This window comes from Anolis sagrei, chromosome 4 (assembly GCF_037176765.1).
Source record: "Anolis sagrei isolate rAnoSag1 chromosome 4, rAnoSag1.mat, whole genome shotgun sequence".
Lineage (NCBI taxonomy): Eukaryota > Metazoa > Chordata > Lepidosauria > Squamata > Dactyloidae > Anolis > Anolis sagrei.
In genome coordinates, this window is record NC_090024.1 from 50,358,859 (window position 1) to 50,382,947 (window position 24,089).

At 38.6% G+C, this 24,089-nt stretch overlaps 1 protein-coding gene across 1 annotated transcript in view; it reads right to left on the reverse strand.

Annotated features, from left to right (window-relative positions):
* The window catches only part of RP1 (RP1 axonemal microtubule associated), a 222,929-nt gene that overhangs the window by 108,141 nt on the left and 90,699 nt on the right, over positions 1-24,089 (reverse strand). Inside the window, exons 25-26 of the mRNA XM_060775314.2 lie at positions 16,159-16,384; positions 135-289 (exon numbers count right to left, since the gene is read on the reverse strand). Of these exons, the coding sequence (XP_060631297.2) occupies positions 135-289; positions 16,159-16,384 (381 nt within the window). The remainder of the gene's footprint in view (positions 1-134; positions 290-16,158; positions 16,385-24,089) is intronic.

The window sequence follows — 24,089 nt, forward strand, 5'->3', positions numbered from 1 at the left end:
CTAATTTAAAAAGAATTGCTATATAGTCCTTGCCACTTAAGTCAAACTGGGAAAAGATCAACCCCATGGCAATAAATACCATAGAGGCCTGATCTGAATTAACCTTGGCCAAATACACTTGAGTGCAGATTTACCTGACCACGTTGAAATTTGATTTTATTAAATCTTGACTTGTGAAGTTTTCGTTTTCCAGAATCTCCTCTGTTTCCATAGATGGTGATGTATATATTAGAATTTGTTTCTGCACCAGGGTTTGATCCAGTGTATACAGCGATATCATACAGTACAACTGAAACGAACACAAAATATATTAATTTGGATCAGCCCTGTGTAGCATTTATCTGACTGTTTTGTCCACTGACTTAGCCACTCAGTGTAGATGTGCCCTAAAAGTAACTATTTAATTTTTGAATAAATTTATAAGTAAACAGTTACTTTAAATGACAGAAGATTGGAAGCAAAGAGCCCTCAGAAAAAGCCAAGCCTTTTCATCTGTTGCAGAACAGATAAAATAATCAATTTGTGCAAAATCTAATAAAAATATGTTTTTTATAGAATATTCTGAATGGGTTTTATTTGGAAGACTGTTAAGTACCAAGATAATAGAAGGCAAGAAGGGCTGAAAAGATAAGCAATTAATCATGCCTACTGAGGGAGACTGTTACAGCAGAGCTATGCAGGCCACATGCTACCCACCTGCAATATTTCCTCTGTCTGGGATTCACATTGGATTTGGCCCTTATTGTGACGTTGACAATCCATTTCTTTTTACACAGAAACAAGCCCACATGAGTCCAGCAAGGATCACTATGTGAATAGAGGTATACATCTTTTTCATCAGTGGTATGTGTGTGTGTGTGTGTGTGTGTGTGTGTGTGTGTGCGTGCATTGTTGGTGCATGACTTTAAAATGGCAAATTGAAATTTCCTTTTAAAAATAGTCTTTATGTATGAGGAGAAATCCAAATTGGAGAAGCATTTGTATACTTGTGTGTAGACATGAAAGAGAACTTCAGATGCACAGCTTAGCTCTTAAGCCACTATGCTATATATTTTTTATTTCAGGGTAAAAACTACCAACTTGAGGTATCGCCCCAAATGTCCTATCTCAGACATATGATTGGACTGGACCTGACAATGGTTCCTAGATGATAATATGTGGTAAACAAGTTCAGTCACAACCTGTAAAAAGCTGATTAAAAGCTTTCTACAACAAAATCTGGCTACTAGAATTTAAAAACTCTAAAGTTATAACTGTAAATAAAGAACAACACTCAAACACAGGGGAACTCCAGACAAGAAACAATCAGGGACAGCTAATCACCTCTCAACAAAGGATTCCCCCCAGGCAGTAACAAGCCACACCTAAAAACTGTCAAGAGTTCTTTCTCCCACCCTGGACTTTCCACAGATATATAAAGCCAATTTTCCTAGTTTCCAACAGATCTCACAACTTCTGAGGATGCCTGCTATAGATGCAGGCAAAACATCAGGAGAGCGTGCTTCTAGAACATGGCCATACAGCCCCCAAAAACTACAACAACTCAGTGTATAAAAGCTTTTTTTAAAAAAAAATGCATATGACATTGAGATTCCAGATCTTTACCTCTCAGTTCTGTTTGCTCTGGCAAGATTCATTTAACAACAGATGTCATGTTGGAGTCAATTATAAAATACACAATTCATTAATAAAGAGGTGTTGTGTAAGAAACATTTACTCTTTATATTCCCTACTTCACTCAAGAGGTTTTGTTTTCTGACTGACTATGGTGCCCAGTCTGGCAACTATGTTGCGAGGCTCTGATTTTAAGTGTTTTATGTTATGATTACTTCATATTTTGTACTTTAGTAACTGTTTTATCATTTCTATTTTTTTTTCATTACCATGAAATTACAGTGAATCAGAAAGTAATTTTATCATTGTTTTTAGTGGTTTCGGCATCACACAAACCCTGCATTTTTATCTAAAATTTCTAGACTTACATATGAGTATATTTGGAAATAACACCTGATCATGCTTATCAGTTCAAAGGGGGGGGGAGGATCATGCCTCTATCACCACCATCATTAGGGAGATTGGTTCTCTTCTTCTTCTTCAACAAGTTAGCAACACGAGATACCAGCATTTGATCCAGAGAGCAAAGGGTTTGGTTCCCCAAGCCCCAGCATAATGTGACAAATAATGTCATATTAATAATGATATTAATAATGATAATCTTTACCTGTAGTCTACATACCAAAGCAAACACTTTCTAAGATGCCCCCATCGAAGGCCTGCCTTTCCCTCACAAGAACAGTGTAATTTTCATCCACTTTCTAAGATGTCCTATCCAGGGCTTGGCTTTCCCTTTCAAGAAGGACCACCTATGGGAATGCCCCTCCACCATGTGCCAAAACGGGCGGCGAGTGATGGTTTCTTTCATACATGCTTTCCAGTTGGTACTACGGATCTAGCACGTGGTTGGAGCTCTGAACTTGATCACTTCTCCATGTTCAAAGCTCTTCCCTTTTGCCACGATTGCTCTCCAGTTCAACAATGAGGGCCCTTGTGCCTCCCCATCATTGGACTGGAGTGAAAGTGTCCTACAATGGGAAATCTGTCTATCTGATGAGGTTGCTGGTCCAACTGGGCTGTGTAAACACAGATTCATTTGCTTTGACAATGAACAACATCATGCTACACTCACAGTTACACGGAGGAGGTCCATTCATGCTTTCTGCAAAATATATGGAAGCCAAGGGCATAAGGCACACAAATTAATTGAATATGTTCTGAAAGTGTGAATACAAGTCACATCTCAGAGTGCACTTTCATTTGACAATGTTGAAGCATGCTGTTTTCCCTAGGGTTTATGGGGTGGGCAGGGACTGACTATCAAATCTCATGAGTCTTTATATTAATTTAAATGCTCAAAGGATTGAGGCATCTCTTTTTACCCCTTGATTCCAAGTGCTTCTCTTGTAAAGCTCCGAATCTTGCCAAAGCTACTATCTATCAGTACAGGAGAAAAAATACTATAATAATTTTAATTGCCTACATATTTTTCATAATGTAGCAGTAATACATAGCAATATGTGAGCTATTACAATCCTCCTTCAGGGCCTGATTCTCTGCTCTTCTGTAGCAGTTTGAAGCCAGTGTACCTTGCATTCAGTGACATTATAACAGCATCAAATTGCAATGAAAAAGAATTGTGATATCTTCCATCAAATGAGAAATAATAAAGGAAAATTAACTTTCCAGGATAAAACCGAAGTCTGAAGATATTACGTTGGCATGTAGAAGCTCTCTTGTAAGATGATAAATAGACACTTGCAAGCATCTATGTTCATGGAAAAGAAATGAACAGAAAAAACTCCAAGAAACAGGGTTAACTACTGTTTGCAGATACTTAAGCAAAGGATACTGGGTGTAAGGTTGTTCTTTTGGAAAACATGTGAGCAAAATTTCATGTAATGAATGGGGAACATTTTTTGTATATTATGCAGGAATAGAACCACCTTAGTCTTAGACAAAATATCAGAAAAGTATTGTTAACCTCCTTGATAATAGTAATAGTAATAATAATAATAATAATAATAATAATAATAATACTTTAGTTTTGTACCCCTCCTCCATCTCCCCAAAGGGACTTGGGTGGCTTACATATGGCACAATGTGCCTAAAACACTCATAAAATCAACACACAATACAATACAAGATAAAAATAATAGCATATAAAACAATAATTTAAGCTCATAAAAAAACCAGCACCCAATAACCTATGGTAAGAACTGTCATAAAACATGGCGATAGTGCAAGTGGTAGTTAATGAACTAGAGCATGGGATGAAAGTGCAGTGCTCTGTCATTAATTGCAGACCATTGGGGCTAGACATTCTCAAAGGCTTGTCCAAACATCCAAGTCTTCAATTCCTTCCAGAAGGACGACAGTGTAGGGCCTGTCTAATCTTCCCAGGGAGAGTGTTCCAAAGCCAGGGGGCCACCACTGAGAAGGCCCTCTCCCTCATCCCCACCAACCATGCTTGTGACAATGGCGGGACCACAAAGAGGTCCTACCCATCAGACCTTAACACTCGCGCAGGAACATGGGGGCGGGGGGGGGGATGTGGTCACAAAGATAGGCAGAGCCCAAACCATTTAGAGCTTTCTAGGTGATGACCTGCACTTTGAATTGGGACCGGAAACTTATCGGTAACCAGTGGAGCTATTTTAATTGGGGCATCGTCTGCTGCCTATAATTAGCTCCAGTTAGCAACCTGGCTGTCGACTTTTGCACCAGTTGCAGTTTCTGGGAGTCTCATTATTGTGAGAAAGGATGGATAAAATGAGTAAAATAATAATAATAATAATAATAATAATAATAATAAGTAATGTAATATATTTATTTCCTCTTATGAGTCAATCTTTATGCTTTGCTTTTTGAAGTTTTCACTCAAGGCAGAGGGAACAACAACTATTTGCTGTGTTCCCAAGGTGGCCTTGCATGGTCCATAAACATGGCACCAAATTTAAGTTTTCTTTCGCCACTGGAAGAGACTACTCGAAATAGAAAGCAACTGGAATTTCATCTGAAAGACTATCAAGCATTTCAATAGCATTGCTTCCCATGGATACCTAGATGTTGCTTGACTTGGATTCTCAGAATCCTTGATAAACGATCATGAACTTTGGGACCTGGATTGTAGTACCTGAGCTATACAGCATTGACATTTTTCCCCCATTCTATCTTTAATTAAATTTCAACTGCTTTACTAGTGCAGCCACTCAGATTTAACCTGCAAACTGAAACTTAGTATATTTTTTATATTGGTTATGTCTGCTGTCATATATTGTATTTCTTATAATTACAGTGGCTGGTGATTTGATGCAAAAAATCAGCTTTACTTTACTTGATTCAGCCTTATAACAGAAACTTCCACAGTAGCAATTATTGCTGAGATGGAAAAGGTTGGTTTGCCTATGTTACGTTATTTTTTTCAGAATGCTGAAGCCTTTAAAATACATCCAGTTAAGACTTGGTTGCACAAGCATTTGGGTGTTACTGAAACTGACCTTTCTTCCCTTCATCCAGTATGCCTGTCAGTTGGAGATTTATTTTCTTTAAAAAAAAATAAAACTTTTAACATTTTCACCAACCAAATGCCAACAGAATAACCCTGCAAAAATTTTCCTAAGATATTTGACATCATGCTGGTGTTTCTTGGTAGTTTCCATCATAAATAGTTACTTGTTCTCCAATGTAACAGTTCTATTCAGGACTATGTCCTATGAGGCATGATTAACAAGGACACATATAAAGTGAGAATCATAGATTTAGTTTGGAGGCAGGTCCTGTACTATTTATTTTTATGCAGCACATGGACATTTTAGGAATGAGGAGGTGGAAGGCAGGGAGGAGGTGATGTGGAGGAGCATTTGTCAGTCACTAGATTTGGCTGAGGACAAACACAATTATTTGTGATGATTTTTGCCTTATAGCAGTGATGAAAAATGATATTAGGTACATAAACACAACGTACACCTACATTAAAACAACAAAAAGATTGGATTGGACTGGACGTTATCTCATTTCAATTTCTATCAGTTTGTTCCAGTGCCCTACTCAAAAGCACTTATTTACTAGGGAAAAAAAACATACAAGATGCATATTTTGTTTCTCTCTCTCTCTTTCCCTATCATACCCATACTATGATATTTTGAAATGTATCTGGAAAAAAACCTAAGGATATTGTAAAAATGCAAATATATTAAAAACTTAACTTGAAAGACTAGTCAATGTAGATTGACATCTGCTTGGAGAAGTGTTTTCGCTTCTGCACTTAAAAAGATCTCCCATCTTTGCTTTAGGGCAAGATGTTTTGTTAGGAACATAAAAACAAGCCTTTTAATACAAGTTTGCCTAGGTCCATGAAAAATGGCAGCTTTCTAATCTCCTTAGCTATAATGCCAATTGAACTAATGTTCTAAAAATAGACCGTGGCTGTTTCAAGTCTCCTACAACTAATTTTCATGATGTCAGGAAAACTTCAGAAAGACTCAAACTACTAGGAAGTGATGTTAATGTGTTAAATGTCAGAGGTCAGAAAACTCTGGATCAGTTTAGGAGACAGGAGTGGTGCCTTTTATTTTATTTTTCATGAATGATTTAATCCTCATGCAATAGATTTTTTTAAAAAAATGCATTTTTGAATTGTGAGCTATGTTTTTAGTTCAGTGAAAACTCAGGGTTAAAAAAAAACCCTTGTTCCAAAATTCAAGTGTATTCTATCCCAAAATCTATCTCAAAAAGCACAAGTCAAAATGTTAACAAAGTTACATGAGATAAAATTAAATCTAGTTTCTTGTAGGTTTTTTCGGGCTATAGGGCCATGTTCTAGAGGCATGCCTCTAGAACATGGCCTTATAGCCCGAAAAAACCTACAAGAACCTAGTGATTCCAGCCATGAAAGCCTTCGACAATACAAAATTAAATCTGCTTGTATTATAGGCTATTTCTCAACTATTTAGACTCCCATATTTTAATTTTCCATTAATACAGCCAACCTACTAACAATTTGATCATACATTTTTTCTCTCTGTGTACCATGGTTCACAAAAGTGTGTATGTATTCATCTGAATTATTGTGTTTTTATGTGCCTTCAAAAAAAAACCCTTCAGGGTGCATCTACATTGTAGAATTACTGCACTTTGATACCATTTTAATATGGATCAATGCTATGGTATTATGGGAATTGTAGTTTGATGAGGTCTTTAACCTTCTCCGCCAGAATGCTAGTACTTCACCAAACTGCAGACCCCAGGATTCCATAGCATTGAGTCATGGCAGTTCAAGTGGTGCCAAACTGCATCAATTCAACAGTGCAGATGCACCCTCTAACACAGAGTTGTTATTGGGGAGGGTTTTTTTGCAAGATTTATTCTGAGGAGATTTGCTCTTTTGTTCTTCTAAGGCCCTATATACACTGCCATTATATGATTCAGTGTAGACTCATATAATGCAGATTGAACTGCTTTCAACTGGATCACATGAGTCTACATTGCCATATAATCCCATTCAATGCAGTTAATCTGCATTCTGAAACTGCATTATATGGCAGTGAAGATCCAACCTAAGGCTGAGAGAGTATGACTTGCCCAAGATCAGACAGGATTTTTGTGTCTGAGTAAGGAGTCAAGCATTGGTCTCCCAGGATCCTGGTCCAACACTTAAATACATTAAATAGGGGGCCCATCTACATGGGACACAAAATCTGGGGGTAGTCCAATGCACTGCCGCTTCAGACCAGCCCTGATCCTGCCATGATGTTTCCATATTTCCACAGCAGTAGTGTGAGCAGACTTCTGACTGTCCAGTTGGGCTGAACTCAGTTTGGCCTTGCTGAATGGCCATTCTTATCCTCACCATTTTTCCATGCCACAGATGCAGTCACAGACCTTCAGAGAGCTGCTGGCCATCTCTAAACATTTTTGCAAATGTCAACAAGTAGCCCCAATGAAATTCCCTTCCCTTCTCCAAGTTGTATGAGTGCCTTTGCATAAGGGTTAAATTCATCACGCAAGCCATACATTGCAGATTTATGGTTGCAAGTTCACCCTTTTGTCCCAAGATAAATTACACAAAAACAATTGTGAGAACTAGAACAGGCAAGACTTTTCACACACACCTGTATGGCCACAGGATTATAAATAAAGAGCACAAATTTAAAAGACCAGGTATCTGAACCGTTGTGAAAGACAAGAAAAAGAAAAGGAAGAAAGAGAAGAGGGGAAAAGAAAAGGAAAGACCACCGAGATAGATGATGATAGATAGATAGATAGATAGATAGATAGATAGATAGATGCTCCATGCGTCGTATGTTAAAAGCAAAATAACCAGTGAACGAAAACACACAAATTTGGCAACAAAATGTCTCACAACACAAGGTGTGACCAACAATCATAAAAATAGACAAAACAAGTAAAAAAATACATAGCAATTGTAAAAAAGAATAAAATGTCATAGCGCATGAGTGCAAGCCCCTCATGAGGACATAGCAAGCGCTCCTAGAGAGAGCACGAGGGCTCCTCGTGCCTCTTGCATGTGCAGTAATAGCTTCCCTTCCAATTGTCTCTCCTAAGGGCCCTGCTTCACACCATGTTTCCCAAACTTTGGGCTACCACTGCCCAAGGCACTTGAGACTTATTCTGGTAAAGACATCTAAAGGAGTAGAGATTGGAAAACAGTGTGCCGGAGGAGACTGAGGAGGAGAAAGAGAAAGAGGAGGAGGAGGAGAAGGTCCGATTTAGCAGCGGGAAGGAAGGAAGGAAAGGGAAAGGAAATACATTTTGAATGCTCTGCCATGCAAATTGTAATTCAAACTCTTTCCCCTTTCTCTTTTATCTCTTCTTCCTTCCTTCTATCCCTTCTTCCTCTCTCCCTCATCCTTCTCTCCCTTCCTTCTCTCCCCATTTTCTCCTTTCATTCCTTTCCTTCTTCCTCTCCTCCCTCCCTCCTTCCCTCTTTCCTCTCTCCTTCATCCTCCCCTTCTTTCCTTCTCTCTTTCCTCCTTCCTTTCCTCTCTCCTTCCCTCCTTTCCTTTTATCATTCCTCCTTCCCTTCTTCCTTCCTCTTCAGCTCTAGCCTCGATACCGCCATCATGGTGCTCCAATAAGTCCTGTCCCTAATGAAGCAGAGTGTGCCGAGGAGGAATGGGTGAGCTGATTTCAGACCCCTCATTGATTGCAGGTGAGCTGTAAATCCAAGCAGCTCCCAAATGTCAATGTCTTATTTTCCTCAAACTCCACCATCCATCTTTGTTTGGGTTCACAGTGCACAGTGAACAACTTCTCCTCCTCCTCCTCCTCCTCCTCCTCCTCCTCCTCCTAGGTGAACTACTTATTATTATTATTATTATTATTATTAAGCAAAAACTGAATGGCCATGTGTCAGGAGTGCTTTGGTTGTGCTTATCCCTTATGCCAGAAAGGGCTGGACTGCATGGCCCTTGGAGGTCTCTTCCTACCCTAAGATTCTGTAATAATAACAATTATTATTATTATTATTATTATTATTATTATTATTATTATGCAAAGTATGAATGGCCATCTGTCAGGAGTGCTTTGATTGTGCTTTTCTCTTATGGCAGAAGGGGCTGGACTGGATGGCAATTGGAGGTCTCCTCCTATCCTAGGATATTATTATTATTATTATTATTATTATTATTATTAAGCAGAGGCTGGGTGGTCATTTCACGGGGAGGCTTAATTTGTGTTCCATTATGGCAGAAGGGTGTTGGAGTGGGTGGCCTTTGGGGATCCCTCCAAACTTTAGGATCCTATTATTATTGGCTATCTGTCAGAAGTGCTTTGATTGTGCTTTTCCAGCATGAGGACAGAAAAGGTGGTTTGATTGGATGGTCTTCAGAGGTCTCCTCCAATTCTAGGTTCCTAATACCATTCCTCTCAAACCCCTCCAATATTTTCTGTTGGTCATGGGGGTTCTGTGCACCAAGTTGGGTCCAGATCTGTCATTTGTCGGGGTCTCAGTGGTCTGTGGAAGTCAGAGCTGAATCAGTTGCATGAACTGCAAATCCCATCATCCATTGTCCATACTTTCCCAAACCTCATGTCATGCTGAGAAACATCAACCAGCCAAAACTATGCAACATCACACGCCTTCCAGTCAAACCATTACTGAACTATGTCATCGATGCAACAATCCTGGCAGGATCATTCAAAGGAGAAGAAGTCCTCATCCCACGCATTCCAATGATTCCTACAGTTATGACATTTTAATTCAGCAGACTTCAGTTCCCTATTCAACTGGCTTTTGCGATCACAATCAACAAAGCACGAGGACAGTAATTAGAATTGTGTGGCATAGACTGAGACATAGCACTTGCAGAGTAGGAAAACCACACAACCTCTACATCATGGGAAGGCTTAATTTGTGTTCCATTATGGCAGAAGGGTGTTGGAGTGGGTGGCCTTTGGGGATGAACAGGCGTTCGGCCAACAAGGCAACTGAACTCATGAAGATGGTATAAATGAACAAAGGAATGGTTGAAGGATTATGAGAATGGAATCTGATTTTACTGAGGCGTTGATGACCACGTTGTTCATCTTGTATTGTCTGTTGTGTATGTTGTGTTTTAATCTGTCATTGTTATATAAATTGCACTGTAAACTGCATTGAGTCGCCGATTGAGGCTGAAAAATGCGGTATAAAAATGAAGCAAATAAATAAATAAATAAATAATAAATCAACACTGACAAAGGAACAACAAAATATTGTTTGCCCGCAACCTTTAAGAAATGAAATGTATTAAAACCAAGCACTTTCTCGTTACTTAATTTTACATACCACCAGACTATGCCACTGCAACACGTGGCCGGGTACAGCTAGTAAGGTCTATAAAATACAAAATGCGACAGACAGAAGGAAAAAAATGTAGTATACTGACTGAGCACTGCAAAGCCTTGAAAGGATGCCAAAGTTAATAAAAGGTAGCATTCTGGGCCAATGTATCCAGAAAGAAAGAAAGAAAAAATTCAGTGTTAACAGCCTACAGTGGAAAGTATCATGAAATAACAAAAGCAAGAAAAAGGAAACAATCAATACAAGATGCAAGCAAATATGAAAGCGAGATTTCAAATGTTCTTTTTTTAAAAAGAAAGATCTATGGCTAATTGGAAGTAGCTAGAGAGAAATATTAAAGAGCAAAAATAAGAAAAGCTCCTACTGTGTTTAGGCTTGATGAAAACATTCCAGCAAAAAATAGAGTAAGCAACAAAGTTCAGTGGCAACTTGAAAATCTCAGTTAAAGGCCTGCTTACCACTAAACAGAGTATATAAAATATCCTTTGTTCTTATTGTTCTAATTTAAGAGGCAGCATTTGAATTAAAAATACATTCACATTAATCTGATAATTGCATTGATTTGAAATCTGATATTATGCAATAGATGATCCTAGACAAAATGATCGGTTTACTAATGACTGTGCATTTGGTGGTACCAAGCATGTATCCCTTTAAAATAGAACATGCGAATGGAAAAGGTGTCATTCTAACAGGTGCGAAGTCATCCCTGAAGCTCTCTAAAATGGAGAATTATTGGCCAGTGTCCAAGCTTCCCATTTTGAGCAAGGTTTTGGATTGTGTGGTGGCCTCCCAACTCCAGGGATTTCTGGATGACACTGATTATCTAGATCCATTTCAATCTAGTTTCAGGCCTGGCTATGGAATAGAGATAGCTTTGGTCACCTTGGTGGAAGACCTCCACAGAAAACTAGACAGGGGTGGACAGACAAAATAATGGAAATAAAGAATATGGACAAGCTGACATTTTTGTTAAGACAAAATAATGGTAGGGGTGTGAAAAGAACGGATTGGACAACCTTTGATGAATATATAAATAATGAAGATAACAATTAAGTATATTGACTTATTTGAGGGGGGGGGGAATTATGGGACCAAACGTTTGATCAGTGAGCAGCAAGTGGAAGAAGATCACAGAACTTATGACAATGAATTGACCCGGACTGGTTTTTGGATTTTGATTTAATGGATGTGTCTTAATTAATTGTTTTAATTGTTGTTTTGATATTTTTTTAAAATATTTTGATTGTACTGTGGTTGTTTCTATGATGCTAGCATCATATGATGCTTTTGTTAGGCCGCCCTGAGTCCCCCTTCAGGGGGAGAAGGGCAGGGTATAAATATAGGAAATAAATTAATGAATAAATAAATGTCCCTTGATGGGGGCTGTACTATAATTTCTGTTCTCCATCAATTTAACACAGTTTGTGCCACACAAACAAAGTGTTTGGAGTAGAACAACTACTTTCAAAGTAAAAACCAATGTTCCTGGTTTGAAAGGAAATAACACTTTCAAACCAGGAACAGGTTTCTTTATTATTAAATAAATGTTTTTCATAAAAACTTTGAAAATTCGCCAAAACTCCATGGAGATGTCAAAGGTTATGAAACTTGGTGAGATAACAGGGGTCCATGTGTTCTACCACTGTAGCAAGTTTCATTAGGATTGGTCCAAATATTATGGAGGGAGAGTCCCCTGAAGTTTCCCCACTGCCAGTGCTTTTTTTCCCTACTGCGCATACAGTAGGAAAGTGATTTGGAAGTTTCGGGGAAAAAATGAAAAATTCAGAAGTGACTTTAGAATTGAACCACCAGCCCCCTACATCCAAAATGAGTTTTGAACCTTTTTTTTTGGGGGGGGGGGGGGCTCAATGAAGCCTAATACAAAAACACTTGGCCTCTTACTATACAGCAAGAAAACCAAAGTACTTTACCAGCAGGCATCAGCCAACCCTTCTGCAATGCCAGAAACTCAGCTTAATGGTGTACCATTAGACAATGTTAACAATTTCTTTTTTATTATTTTTTTATAAATTTGTCCAACAAAATGTATAAGCATACATTCTTCTCTCTTTTTACAGTATCTTAGACAAAAGACTATGTCATATTATATACAATCTAACAGTAAATAAACATCAAAAACATCTTTAATCATATTTCTTATCATTATTTTTAAATTTCCATTACAACTTATACTACATATAACTCTATCACACACCTTTTATCCACTTATACATATTGTATTTCTTTATAATTATTATTATACTTTTTTTCCCCTCTTCCACTTCCCCTTGGTTTGAGCCCCCTTCACCAGAACCAACCAACTCATGTTGTTTCACCATTCCAAAATATCATTGTTTCTCTTGCTGGCTTATACCCCTTTCCCACATTAAACACATACTCAATAAATTTTCCCCATATTTTCCATATTTACCTTGGCAGTCATCTCTCCACAAAAGTCAACATTGACACTGAAATACAACACCACCTGAGCCCTTTGAGTGCAGCATTTTTTTCAAATGAAGCAGAGAGTGTTTGAGGATAGGGACATTCATAGGGATACCAAGATGCCTATTAAAAAAAGCTTTTGTCGTCCCAACTCTGTTATATGCCTGCAAAATGTGGACTGTTTACAGACATCACTCTCAACTTCTGGAAAGATTCCATCAGTGTTGCTCCTGAAAAATCCTGCAAATCTCTTGGGAAGATAGGTGGACAAAATGTCAGCATTCTGGAAGAAGCAAATACCACCAGCACTGAAGCAATGATCCTTTGCCATCAACTTTGCTGGACTGGCCACATTATGCAAATGCTGAATCAGTCTCCCAAAACAGTTACTATACTCTCAACTCAAGAACAGAAAATAAAATGTGGGTGGGCAGCAAAAGAAATTTAAAGGTGGGCTAAAAGCTAACCTTAAAAAGTGTGGCAAAGACACCGAGAACTGAGAAGCCCTGCTCCTGGAGAGTTCATACTGGAGGTCAGCTGTTACCAACAGTGCTATGGAATTCAAAGAGACATGAATGGAGGGTAAAAGGGAGGAATGTGTCAAGGGGAAAGCACATCAAAGCCAACCCTTGTCAGCACCGCCTTCCATCTAGAAACTGATGTCCTTACTGTGAAAGGATATTCGAATGCAGAATAGGTCTCTCTACAGCCAGCTATGCACCCACCACCAAGACTCTACACTTAGAATCACAGAATCATAGAATCAAAGAGTTGGAAGAGACCTCATGGGCCATCCAGTCCAACCCCCTGCCAAGAAGCAGGAATATTGCATTCAAATCACCCCTGACAGATGGCCATCCAGCCTCTGTTTAAAAGCTTCCAAAGAAGGAGCCTCCACCACACTCCGGGGCAGAGAGTTCCACTGCTGAATGGCTCTCACAGTCAGGAAGTTCTTCCTCATGTTCAGATGGAATCTCCTCTCTTGTAGTTTGAAGCCATTGTTCCGCGTCCTAGTCTCCAGGGAAGCAGAAAACAAGCTTGCTCCCTCCGCCCTGTGGCTTCCTCTCACATATTTATACATGGCTATCATATCCCCTCTCAGCCTTCTCTTCTTCAGGCTAAACATGCCCAGCTCCTTAAGCTGCTCCTCATAGGGCTTGTTCTCCAGACCTTTTATCATTTTAGTCGCTCTCCTTTGGACACATTCCAGCTTGTCAATATCTCTCTTGAATTGTGGTGCCCAGAATTGGACACAATATTCCAGGTGTGGTCTAACCAAAGCAGAATAGAGGGGTAGCATTACTTCCCTAGATCTAGACACTATGCTCCTATTGATGCAGGCCAAAATCCCATTGGCTTTTTTTTGCCACCACATCACATTGTTGGCTCATGTTTAACTTGTTGTCCACAAGGACTCCAAGATCTTTTCCACACGTACTGCTCTCGAGCCAGGCATCCCCCATTCTGTATCTTTGCATTTCTTTTTTCCTGCCAAAGTGGAGTAACTTGCATTTGTTACTATTGAACTTCATTTTATTAATTTTGGCCCATCTCTCTAATCTGTCAAGATCGTTTTAAATCCTGCTCTTGTCCTCTGGAGTATTGGCTATCCCTCCCAATTTGGTATCGTCTGCAAACTTGATGATCCTGCCTTCTAGCCCTTCATCTAAGTCATTAATAAAGATGTTGAACAGGACCGGGCCCAGAACGGAACCTTGCGGCACTCCACTCGTCACTTCTTTCCAGGATGAAGATGAAGCATTGGTGAGCACCCTCTGGGTTCGTCCATTTAACCAATTACAGATCCACCTCACCATAGTTTTGCCTAGCCCACATTGGACTAGGTTCCTTGCCAGAAGATCATGGGGGACCTTGTCGAAGGCCTTACTGAATTCCAGGTACGCTACATCCACGGCATTCCCCGCATCCCCCGCATCTACTTGGAAGGCAATCATACTTGGCCATGAGTGATAGCCAATGATGATGATAATGATGATGATGAATAAAACTAAACCATAAAAAGTTTCCCTTAAAGTTGTGCTTTGGAAAATATATTTCTTGAAAAATACAAATCACACAGAACATTCATTCACGGTGAAGAATTTGAGTGGGTTGGTCAAAAGGTGCCTTCTGACCATAGGAAGTTCATTGTTTTTCACTTCCCATTGAAGCATTAGAGGAAGAAAGTGAGAAAAAAGAAGAAGAAAAGGAGATATGCTCCATGTGCTGACAGATGATTAGATGTTTTATTAAAGAGAAATAATAAATTTGAATAGCTACAAAATCTATTTAACAGCGAGAAGACCTATGAAAGTTTTGTTGACAACCCTCCTTCTATTTATTCATTCAGGTAATTCTACCCTGCTTTCATGAGTTTATAATATAGTGTTAATAGAAGTATAAAACAATGAAATCCAATATAGCTATACAACAAAAACAATGAAAAGAAACCTATTACAGAAAGGCAACCTTTACATCCACAAATCTAAATCTAACTCCCTCTTGTTTGGCTGCAGGCAATGGTGGTGACCACAGGTAGATTGACCCCTTACTAATTTTTGACCCCATGTAACCCTTCTCCATTTCAATCTTCAGATTTCTCATTTGTATCCTGTTTTCATAACTTTGAACCATTTTACGTGTATTTTTTTCTATAATTATCCTTTCCTTAAAAATGTCTCCTATACTTCATTTTCTCCTTCATTGTTAGTATGGTTTGCTTGACAATGTGAATGACCTGATCTGTTCTCTTTAGTTGAATATGCACAGGCTTGCCCTTGGTGGCCTTCATTTTGCTTCCTGACCTACAATGATTGGATCCTATAAATAATTCAGTACATAAGAAACCCCAGCAAAATGCGCCTTTTGAATATCTGAATATCTTCAGACATATTACTTCAATTTACATAATATTTGTCTAGCTGACAGCACATATATTCCTAATAGGAAGCACTACTCTTTTCTAATTGAATTATTTTTGATATTCATATTTCATATTTTCTCCAAAGAGTACAAATTTGTCTCTGCTTCCCACTTCACAACAACCTTGTAAAGTAGGTTAGGCTGAAAGATATTTATCGTGGTAGAGCTGACCCATGAAATTAATGGTGAGTAGGAATTTGAAGCTGGCTCTGAACAAAGAAAAGGCAACACAGAATCCACCAAATGTTTTTAACTAAGGCTCCAACCATCCCTTACAGTTGGACACACATTATGGGGCTGATGGGAACTGTAGTGTAACAACATTTGGAAGGTACCTGTTTATCTACAAACACTGTAATCACTACATCACACTGACTTTGTCTTGTCATGAGAAGTTGAAGAATCAAAACGGCATGTTAGAGACATACCTGGTAGCAGTTTTTTTCCATGTCTCCTTACTGGTATTTCTTGCCAAGTATCTAAATCACCTTGGTCTTCAGAGAGCCAGGCATTGACAGTTAAACATATTTCTTCCTCTGGTGGTGTGCTTATTCTCTGAAGTCTAATCTCCTGCAGGTACCAACTAGGATCTCGTCCACTGTTGTTGTGGCCAATCCGTATTTTATACAGCTCTCCTACATCTTTTAGATTAATCTGCAAAATTTAAACAGGAAAGGCATTTTCACTGAACATTCAAATAACTTTGTTAGGCATTGCAAAAAAAGAGGCACACTAATCCTTTCTATAAAGTGCTACAATATGATCTAATTATTTTGTTAGTTTAATTACAGCAATTATTTTAAGGTAGCTAATCAGCATTCAAAACCAAGTGTAAAATCAATTCAAATAAAAATGCAACTAACAGTAAAATTCACTATGTATATTCATGTATGTGGCTAGAAATTGTAGTCAAAAGTTCAACCCAAAAATCGCATTGGTTAATGTATACCCTGTTCCTTAACACTCTCTCAACCCCCCCCCCCCCCCAATCTCTTTCTTGGTGTATAGTAGGCCTGGGCGGTTACGTTCGTTAATTTTGTAATTTGTTAATTATTCGTTATTTTTAATAATTACAAAACGATTACAAAACACATTTTCAAACCCGGAAGGGTTTAAAAATAACGAAACGGCATCCCCCATACTTTTAACGAGCTTCCGCCCGTTTCGGAAATGGGATGGAGGATGCTGGTGCCCTGGGAGGCTGGAGCCAATCAGCAAGCAAGCAGTGCACCGTGGCAGTGTCTGATTGGCCGGCAAGGCCTTTAAAAGCGGCTCCGCGTGGCCACAGAGCTCATTTGTTGCGTGGAGGCGAGGGAGGAGAGAGGTCCGGGAGGGCTGCTTGCTTTGGGTTGGGTTGGCTTGGGTAGGAAAAAGACTTGCATTGGGTTGGCTTCGTTGGAAAAGACTCTTCTGTTGGTGTGTGCTCTCGATTGCCCTGTCTTTTGGCTGTGTTAGCTCTACATCAGGGCCAGTTTTTGGTTAATTTTCCATTTTTGAATATTTTTAAAAAATACCTGTGTTTTATTCTTAAAGAAAATACAAAAAATATTCCAAAAAAAAAAGACTCTTCTGTTGGTGTGTGCTCTCGTTTGCCCTGTCTCCTGCCTGTGTTAGCTCTACATCAGGGCCAGTTTTTGGTTAATTTTCCATTTCTGAATATTTTCTAAAAATACCTGTCTTTTATTCTTTAAAAAAATACAAAAATATTCTAAAAAAAGAAAAGAGTCTCCTGTTGGTGTGTGCTCTCGTTTGCCCTGTCTCCTGCCTGTGTTAGCTCTACATCAGGGCCAGTTTTTGGTTAATTTTCCATTTCTGAATATTTTCTAAAAATACCTGTCTTTTATTCTTAAAAAAATACAAAAAAATTCCAAAAAAAGAAAAGAGTCTCCTGTTGGTGTGTGTTCGATTGCCCTGTCTCCTGCCTGTGTTAGCTCTACATCAGGGCCAGTTTTTGGTTAATTTTCCATTTCTGAATATTTTCTAAAAATACCTGTCTTTTATTCTTTAAAAAAATACAAAAAATATTCCAAAAAAAGAAAAGAGTCTCCTGTTGGTGTGTGCTCTCGTTTGCCCTGTCTCCTGCCTGTGTCAGCTCTACATCAGGGCCAGTTTTTGGTTAATTTTCCATTTCTGAATATTTTCTAAAAATACCTGTCTTTTATTCTTTAAAAAATACAAAAAGTATTCCAAAAAAAGAAAAGAGTCTCCTGTTGGTGTGTGCTCTTGTTTGCCCTGTCTCCTGCCTGTGTCAGCTCTACATCAGGGCCAGCTTTTGGTTAATTTTCCATTTCTGAATATTTTCTAAAAATACCTGTCTTTTATTCTTAAAAAAAATACAAAAAATATTCTAAAAAATGAAAAGACTCTTCTGTTGGTGTGTGCTCTCGATTGCCCTGTCTCCTGCCTGTGTTTGCTCTACATCAGGGCCAGTTTTTGGTTAATTTTCCATTTTTGAATATTTTTTAAAAATACCTGTCTTTTATTCTTAAAAAAAATACAAAAAATATTCTAAAAAAATAAAAGAGTCTTCGGTGGCTGTGTGTGCGTTTGTCATTTGTGTAGTTCCAACCAGTGCGCTCCTTTTGCCAACACAAAGTGCTACATACACTGCTCGCTCATCATTTGTGTAGTTCCAACCAGTGCGCTCCTTTTGCCAACGCAAAGTGCTATAATACAGTGCTTGCTCATCATTTGTGTAGTTCCAACCAGTGCGCTCCTTTTGCCAACACAAAGTGCTACATACAGTGCTCGCTCATCATTTGTGTAGTTCCAACCAGTGCGCTCCTTTTGCCAACACAAAGTGCTATAATACAGTGCTTGCTCATCATTTGTGTAGTTCCAACCAGTGCGCTCCTTTTGCCAACACAAAGTGCTACATACAGTGCTTGCTCATCATTTGTGTAGTTCCAACCAGTGCGCTCCTTTTGCCAACACAAAGTGCTATAATACAGTGCTCGCTCATTTGTGTAGTACCAACCAGTGCGCTCCTTTTGCCAACACAAAGTGCTATAATACAGTGCTTGCTCATTTGTGTAGTTCCAACCAGTGCGCTCCTTTTGCTCATTATTTGTGTAGTTCCAACCAGTGTGATGAAACGCTTCCTTCCCGGCTTTTCTAGTCGCAAGGGCCAAGTGCTATCGCGAATACCGAAGAAAGGCAGGGGACTGAAGATGAACACATTGACAAGAAGGGAACATTCATCCAACGAGATGGTTATTGAAACACCCACAGATGCTTCAACCAGCTGTGAGATGGCAGAACCTTCTTCTTCATCAGTTCGAAAGACTCTATGTTCAGATCCTGATGTCGTTCCAAGTACCACTGATACTACTTGTTATGAAGAGGAGGGCGAGGAGGCGGACGTGTCAGAGGAATGGGAGGAAGACAAGATGGAATGGTCTTCCACCACAGGAATTAGTGATCAAGAGGACTGCATGCTGATGGAGGGCGAGCTACAGAAACAACCAACGATTATACTCCCTTCCACAAACACCGACAGTCCAAACACGAGCATGAGTACATCTGAAGTGCCTAGTAGGGGTAGGCCGAGATCGCTCCTATGGGATCATTACGACGTCCATAATGAGAGGGCCACTTTGGCAGTTTGCAGTTATTGCGGTGTGAGCGTCAGCAGAGGAAAAGATATGAGGCATCTTGCCACAACAGGGCTAAGGATGCACATTAAGATACACCACCCCCAAATGTGAAGTTGGTCCTTCTTACTTAACTTGCAATACTGCTACAGAAATTAGTATGTATGCAATACTTCCCAGATAATTTTCAGAGTTTTTTCAAAGTGCAATTTCTGTTACTTTTTGTTACTTTTTATTTATTTATTTCTTATATTTACTTTCTAAGTTTTTATAATAACATTATTTTTATATATTAATAATTTATAATTTAATTTTATATATTATTTTTATTATTATTTATAATTATATTTTATAAATATTTTATAAATTTAATTATATTTTATTTAAATATTTATATTATTATTTATTTCATTTATATAATATATATAATAATAATATATAATAATATATTATTATATTATTTTATTTTATATTGTATATAATTTTATATTATTTATTGTTATTATTTATTATTATTATTATTATTATTTTATTTATTTAAATTTTATTATTATATTATTGTTAATTTCATTATATTATTAAATTGACTCAGTTTTGGATACTTTATCTTATTACTTTTTTATTTAATATCTTAATATCTTGTTCTATTTGATTATTTTATTTGATTTATTTTATGAAATGATTTTGTTTATAGAGCATTTAGCATTGCGCAATCGCGTCCGCCATTTTAACGAATCGATTCGTTATTATTTTAATAGCGAATCGAGTCGTATTTAATAACAAAGTTTCGGAAGTCTTTTTGCGCATGCGCAAATCGCGTCCGCCATATTAACGAATCGATTCGTTATAACCTTAACGAATCGACCCCGCGCCAATAACGAAGCTTCGGAAGTGATTTTGCACATGTGCGGGGGTCCGCCATCTTAACAAATCGATTCGTAAATATTTACGAAATTTCGTAAATACCGAACTTTTTTAAGGGAAAATTTTGTAATTATTTTAAATATCGAAACAAAAAAACACCCCAATTACAAATCGATTTTAGAAACAAATTTTTGCGTTGTTACCCAGGCCTAGTGTATAGGGCAAACAATGAAAACTTAGCCCTTCCGGGGAGAACATAAAAAAGGACCTAACACTCAACGTTCAACCATGGCACTGGTTCTGGCCTTTATAAAAACCTGGGCGGTAAAATGGTTGCAGTGTTAACTCTTTGACACTAGCACTTTTCCCTCTCCCAGGAATGGCCCTTGATATCAGGCTCTTGATAACAAAATCCATAATTTTGGCTCTTAAACCTGCCCTCAAATTAAGCATGAGGTCAACTTATATACAATTATATATGCTAATCATTAATTGGATCATAAAAATATAAGCAAATCAATCAATTCATCACACAAATTGGCTAAAACAAAGCAATACTCAATAGAATCCAATAATAAACGTATTTCTGGTAAACCAGAAAAGATGGCATCAGGCAACCCTCTTATTTAAGCACGTTTAAAAAAAACCTATCTTATGATCATGTTACAAATTGTATGTTGAAATCAGGAGAATGGCCTCCCTTTTTAGGACAAAGGGAAGAGCTGTTCTATTAGGTCAAAAAACAGGAAACTGTGGCCAGTCCAGGTTTTTGCTTGCACCTCCCATAATCCCATACTTTAGGTTACGATGGCTAGGGCTGATAGAAATTATAGACATAAAAACATCTGAAGGACCACAATTGCTTACATTACTATCTTCCCTGGTGATATTACTTTTTAATATATATACTTTTTAAACAAACATTAAGGAACATCTCTTGCTCCCATCAAATCCTGACTTATCCAAACCTACATGAGGCTACCTGACTCATGATTGATCACATTGGAATAGTGGGAAATGTATTTTCTTCAGTTATCGGGAATGTTATGTAGTGATGTCACTAGACCAGAGTCAATTCCTATTCCATCCCAACTTTGCAAACTGTGAATTGTGTTTGTGTGAAGGGAAGATTTTGGTGACACTTCCATACAGGGTTAAACCCATGATTAAGAAAGTTTAAGAAACCCGCTGCATCATGGGTTTAAGTCCTCACGGGCACCCAAAAGACCTGGACTTTCCCTAGGCATTCTCCCCATTCCAGCATGGTCATTACTGCACTGGAATGAGGCCACACCTCCCAAAACGTTAAAAGAAAATAAAAACTTACTGCACCATCATTGGGCCTCTCTCGAGGCTTCCCGGAAAGTACCACTTATTCACCAGAAGGCAGGGGGACAGGAGTAATTTACTCTCAACCCCCCCCCCCCCAGTCTTCTGGTGCATCATTGGTACCCTCCAGGAGACCTCCATAGAGTTTTTATTTTCTTTCCATGCTTTGGGGGTTTTGGGGGTGGGCATGGATGCCCTCCTTGGTTCTCTGGGATTTTGAAAGCCCAAAGAACTGAGGTAGGCTGTGGGGACTGACCCCGGGATTGTGGAAGTAGTCCCATGGGTCAGCCCCCACTGGCCCAATATTTCATTAGACTTTGTCCTTTCAGAAAGACCCAGGTATAATGGAGTATCAAAGTAATTCAAATTACTTCACTTTTACCTGAGGAGTAATTTGGATGCCTCAGGTAAAAGTCCGACAGGGCCCACATTTTGGGTCCTATCTGGAAGGGCCCTTAGAAAGTCCAGACATATGTAGCCAGTACAGAAAGTAATAAAATGTGATTTCCAGTAATGATGAAACACCTCAAAAGCAGCTTGTGCTAGAGAAAGAGGGGGAGGAAAACATTTTGTGAAAGAAAGTTCAATTTGTTCTCAAATTAAAAGCAGACGTAATATTTGTTCCAATTTTATAAATAATAGCAGCACATTTCTTTGACAAGCAGTCCATGTGCATTTCTCTTGGAAATTCAGCCAGACATTTTACTTCTGAAAGGACACTGAAAATTGTAATGATTAATCTACTTTTCCAGTGTATTGAAACAGATGATCACACTGTCAGATCAGTTATACTGTGGAATAGGTATCAGTTGGGGTTTGGTTCCAAGACACATCATGGTTACCAATATCCATGGACATTCAAACCCCATTATATACAATAGTGTACTAAAATCATTCCTTTTTCTAGAAGGACAAAGTCAATCATTACTTTTTAGACTTAGGGGAGGGGAAGGAATCTCAGTATTTTCAATCAATGGATGGTTGAATCTGTTGATTCAGAATCTGTAGATCCAGAAGGCCAACTGAAGACTGAGGGTGCATCTACTCCAGACATGGGCAAACTTTGGCTCTCCAGGTTTTTTTGGACTTCAGCTCCACAATTCCTAACAGCTAGTAAGCTGGCTGGGATTTCTGGGAGTTGAAGTCCAAAACATCTGAGGGCCAAAGTTTGCTAGAGCCTGGTCTACACTGTACATTTAATAAGTTTTACTGCCATGGCTCAATGCTATGAAATCCTAGTGGTTGAAGTTTGGTGAAGCACTAGTATTCTTTGACAGAAAAGGCTAAAGACCTTCTAAAACTTTTCTTACTCCATAGCATTGAGCCATAGCAGTTAAAGCATTATCAAACTGCATTAATTTTACAATGTAGATGTACCTTAACTGATAACATGGCTTCCGCAGAGGGAACGTTGGCCGGAAGGCTGTGTGCACGCGCCAGGGAACTGGGCGCCAATGGGCATGCTCAGTTGTTTTGCCATTTTGTGAGTGTGTTGTTGTGTTGTTTTTCATTTTGAGTAGATATGTTTGTACCTTGTGGGTTGTGTTATGGGCATGGGAATTTTGGTTATGTTTCGTTGGGGTTTTTTGAGTTTTGTTGTTTTGCCGTTTTGTGAGTTTGTTGTTGTGTTGTTTTTCATTTTGAGTAGATATGTTTGTACCTTGTGGGTTGTGTTATGGGCTTGGGAATTTTGGTTAAGTTTTGTTGGGGTTTTTTTGAGTTTTGTTGTTTTGCCATTTTGTGAGTGTGTTGTTGTGTTGTTTTTCATTTTGAGTAGATATGTTTGTACCTTGTGGGTTGTGTTATGGGCATGGGAATTTTCGTTAAGTTTCGTTGGGGTTTTTTGAGTTTTTTTGTTTTGCCGTTTTGTGAGTGTGTTGTTGTGTTGTTTTTCATTTTGAGTAGATATGTTTGTACCTTGTGGGTTGTGTTATGGGCTTGGGAATTTTGGTTAAGTTTTGTTGGGTTTTTTTTTAGTTTTGTTGTTTTGCCATTTTGTGAGTGTGTTGTTGTGTTGTTTTTCATTTTGCATAGATATGTTTGTACCTTGTGGGTTGTGTTATGGGCATGGGAATTTTGGTTAAGTTTCATTGGGGGGTTTTAGAGTTTTGCTGTCCCGTTGAACCAACCTAACAGATTTATATATATAGATGTAAACTAGACAGCATGGTGTAGCAGTTTGAGCGTTGGATGATGACTCAGAACATCAGGATTCAATTCCACTTTTAGCAATGGAAAATTCACTGGTTGACCTTGAGTGAGTCACACATTCTCAGCTCCAGGAAATTCCATGAAAAGGTTGCCTTAGGATTTCCATATGGAGGCACATGACAACAACTATCTCTAAGATTAGAGGGGCTGAAAAGGTATAGGCCCTGGATCCCACCAGAGACTTCATGGACTGCTAAAACTGACCAAAAAAACCCCACCCAGAAATCCAGTTCTGATTTTGAAAATGTAATTTTAAAAAACTTGGAAATGGAAGGTACAAGAGGATCGATTGGCACTTGTGGATACTTCAGGAGGTTTGAAAAAATCAGGGGCCGCAAATGTATTTGGGGCTACATGAGACT